Raw genomic sequence first — 3,952 nt, forward strand, 5'->3', positions numbered from 1 at the left:
TGCAAAATCTTATAATCTTGGGAGTTAGCCAAGGTGGCATCCTCCTCATCCCCTGAGGTTTTAATATGATTTGTTATGTATATGAAAATAAAGGTTCGTCATATCAATCATATATTTGTAGATCTACACATGATACTGTGTAGAAATGAAACATAGATATCTCAATCTCAATGAAATTTGAGCTTGGAACATTTCGTTCAAGAATACAAATTTTCTACCACTACAACAATTAAATATAAAATTATTTAATATTTAATAATAAAAACTTACACAATATTATTTTCATTTGCAGTAAATATAGCATTTACCTCAGGTACAGTCACAATACTATAATAAATTCCCCCTTACATTGTACCTTCCACACACCACTCTAATTTAGCTATTGTTTCATAAGCTTGTCAAGGAAGCTTTTAGAAACTATTAAAAACGATTAGTAATTTTAACACTCTCTTACTTCTCCTAACATTAACACGATTTTGAAGCTTCATCTAAACATTATTGTTAGATCCATGAGACCAAATTTTTGGCTGGTTGCTATCTTCTTTAAGGCACTTGCACTTGAAGAAGATATCACTGCACTCGCTTTTACACTTGCGCATCCAATCCAAAGGCCCCCATTTTTCAAGTTTCTTCCACACCCACTCCCCCACCCGATCAGTAACATAAGGGAATAGACCATTCAGATAATTGAATCTCGCCTTCGCCACCGAAAACTTTGCAACCATGTAGAAGAAGGTCAAATTAGCAGAGGTGCAGATGCACAAGCACGACCCAAGAACCACCCAACCCAGCTTCGGAGCTTTCTCAGTGAGCATGGCGTAAACCGCAAGCATGAAGCCGTACGCCGTAAAGGCAAATGTTGCGCAGACCAATAGATTAGTGATACATAGGAACAACACCTTATCTCCGGTTGTGATAGGTGTACTCATCTGCCACATCAGCACCACAAATAGCGACAGAAAGAATGCCACGCAATCAAAGATGAGAAAAAGCTTGAAGGTGTCCAACCCAAGTAGAAGCGGTGACCCTTTTCCTTCCTCAAAACCGCCGGGAACAGTGAAAGCCGCGGTGAATGACATTGTGGCTAACAGAACCGCCACAACTAGCTCTGTGCTGCGCCTGTCGTCAAATGTTTTGTCCACCATCTTTACTGCAACCTCGTGTTTCTCTGCGCTCACCTTTGGAGCGCTGTACAGGAATGGCTTGTGCCTGGGTGCATAACTAGCCAGCGCTGAAATTATCTTGTCTGATTCGTGATACTGTGTGTTCTCTCTCACTATGTCGACGGCTGTTAAACCTTCTTCATTAACAGCCAATTTGTTTATCCCCCTTATACCCAGCAAGGAACTCACCATCTACAAAATGCACACTCCAATTCATTACATACAAATTGAAATAATTAACCTTGCTTAAGATTTCGTCTCCTGAATAAGCTTCAGATCCTATATCCAGAGTTAACACTTTCATTCATTTCGCTTTATTTGTAACTACTTTAATATAGTTCACCTGATCCAGACAAGAAATATTACATTGACCCAGAATGTAACTACTGAATAGCTGGTTTAGGAATTCTTGTTTGGTAAAAGCTAAGATTCGTAAAGGAAGAAACTTACATTGAAGTTTTTCTTTCTGGCTGCAATATGAAGAGGCGTGTCTCCTTCGCGTATTTTGAAGAATGGATCTTTCTTTTCAGTTGGATCTGTGTTCTGATCTCTACCCAGCTCTTCGTCTGGAGGCTTGTCAAGTCCCCTGTTAACCAGATCTAATAAACCCACATTTTGATTCAAGTAATCAACAATCCGAACTTGACTAACTTGGGCGGCTAGGTGTAGAACGTTCATTCCACAAATATTTGGTATTTCAACAGCATCCGGTCTCCTCTGTATTAACTCTTTTACCGCTTCCAGATGCCCCAGTTTCACTGCAACAGAAAGTGGTGTTTCTTGGTTGCCATTAATACTGTAGCAAAGTTGGGGATCAATCTCTATTAACCGCCTTATTATATCCGCGTCGTTTCTGCGAGCAGCTATATGCAAGGGTGTATCTCCATTTTTGTACTTCTCCTGGATTAAATCCTTTTCTGTCAACTCTATTATATAAACGGCCAGATCTGTAAAAGGGACACTCTAATTAGTTACCTTGAATTAGATAAGGTCTCGTTTCAAAATAGCCAAAGGTAACGAATGCCTAGTTTACCAGTGAGGTGGAGAAATGTGAAAACCCTCTAAACTAAAAACATAAAGCAGCCCTAATCCCTTAAAAACAAAATCATTAATTTTCTTAAAAAGAGAGCAGTATATATGCAATACATCAAACAGCTATCAAAACCAAAGCTGAAGTTATACCAGTGAATTATAGACTGAAATTTCTGGAGCTAAGAGTTCAAAAATAAGGTTATCATCTATTTTTTAAATTTGTCTCTAGTACACGTCTATTAAGATTTTGCACTCATGAAAAAATTGATTTCAGAATCTCAGATAGAATCATTCTTAACTGTACAGTTTTACGAGTAGAAAACAGCTGAATCTGAATAGACATAGGGGAAAAAGTATTTATCTCAGGAAATATATGCTTGTTAGATGGGTGTCACAACTCCAATCACTAATAAATAATGGCATTCCTAGCCCTAGGGTAGTATTGTATCGAGGATCTTAAGCAAATATTTTATATCGACCCAGAACTTAGTGGAAACTATTAGAAATGATTACGCCAAAACAATCCTGAAATTTAAACAGAAACCTAAAGAGACTGACCTGAATATCCTCTGTTTATTGCAACATGTAAACAGGTTCTCTCGTCCGCCGTCTTTTCCCGTAGACTTGACGGATGTGCGCCAAATAGCATCTCCACTGTGTCCTTATCGCAGCTTTCGCACGCTTTGAACAGAGCCGTCTCGTTACGCTTGTTGCAGACATTGACGCCACTTTCTTTTGTTTTGAGTAGAATTTGTACAACATTAGAGAAACCTCCCTGAGCCGCCAAGTGCAACGCGGTATTTCCTTGGGCATTGGTAGCCTTTACAAGTTCGTGATTGAGTTTCAGGAGCTCTTCAACGACTGGCAGATTTCCAACACTTGCAGCCAAATGGAGAAGAGTATTTCCCCCTCCTGCTGTAGTACTCTGCAGAGCTGCTTCAAGTTTGGACTTCTCAAATTTTAATCCAGAGCGTAGTACGATATTGTACGTCTTCTGATCGATCCCTCTGCTGGCCTGTTCTCGCTGAGTTGCCATGGCAAATTCCCCTGTTGCTTCCTTCAAGACTGTTCAAGTTCACTGTCTTATACGCTGCATTATGATGTCGTTAAATAAGTACTCGATCACGGTGTCATGGAGTCTCACTGGAGGAGGAAAGAGCAGTCCTGGTTCAAAGAAATAGGGAAAAATGGAAAAACAGGCCCGTCAAAAAGGCGTGGAAAAAGAAAGACTGTGAGGAGATTCCATCGATAAAACAAATCCAAATACGACAAATGCCTTCTCTTTTTTCGTTGAAGAGGGGCCCTTGAATTCACGGTCACTTGCCCTGAAATTTCTTCGCTGTTGCCATCGCAGTTTTATTTTATATAATAGAACAATATCCTTATTTAAAATATTTGAGGTATGACCACTCTTACTTTCTCCCAACTACCTCTTTTAGCTATTTTGGTTTTTTGGGTGAGGCTGCATTTTTAGGGGTAGGTGGGGTATTCATAAAGTTGTACCACGTGATTCATCATTCTACTATAAAAATATATATTTATATTGGGCGTTGGCTAATCTCTACACAAATTGTACTAAAGACAGGAAAAAAGTCAAACAATTTTTTTCTAGATTGATGAAAATACAGTGAACTTTTCTCAAAGTTTTTGTTGTTTTCGATCACAAAATATGCACATCATGAAGATCAAATGCTGAAATTTTCAAAACAATTCACCCTGTTTTAATTTTTTTGAAATTTGATCAACGGTACATTTTG

At 38.8% G+C, this 3,952-nt stretch overlaps 1 protein-coding gene across 1 annotated transcript; it reads right to left on the bottom strand.

Annotated features, from left to right (window-relative positions):
- Nucleotides 1–229: 229 nt before the first annotated feature.
- Nucleotides 230–3,462, bottom strand: LOC149546349 (uncharacterized). The gene is made up of 3 exons (XM_089791170.1): nucleotides 2,754–3,462; nucleotides 1,614–2,110; nucleotides 230–1,355 (listed from the first exon to the last, which is right to left on the bottom strand). The coding sequence occupies exons 1-3, from the start codon at nucleotides 3,229–3,231 to the stop codon at nucleotides 489–491; spliced, it is 1,842 nt and encodes a 613-aa protein (XP_089647296.1). The 5' UTR covers nucleotides 3,232–3,462; the 3' UTR covers nucleotides 230–488.
- Between the last annotated feature and the right edge of the window lie 490 nt (nucleotides 3,463–3,952).

This window comes from Cupressus sempervirens, chromosome 7 (genome assembly GCF_028749045.1).
Source record: "Cupressus sempervirens isolate cs-2001-9-10 chromosome 7, ASM2874904v1, whole genome shotgun sequence".
In the NCBI taxonomy this organism is placed as follows: domain Eukaryota; kingdom Viridiplantae; phylum Streptophyta; class Pinopsida; order Cupressales; family Cupressaceae; genus Cupressus; species Cupressus sempervirens.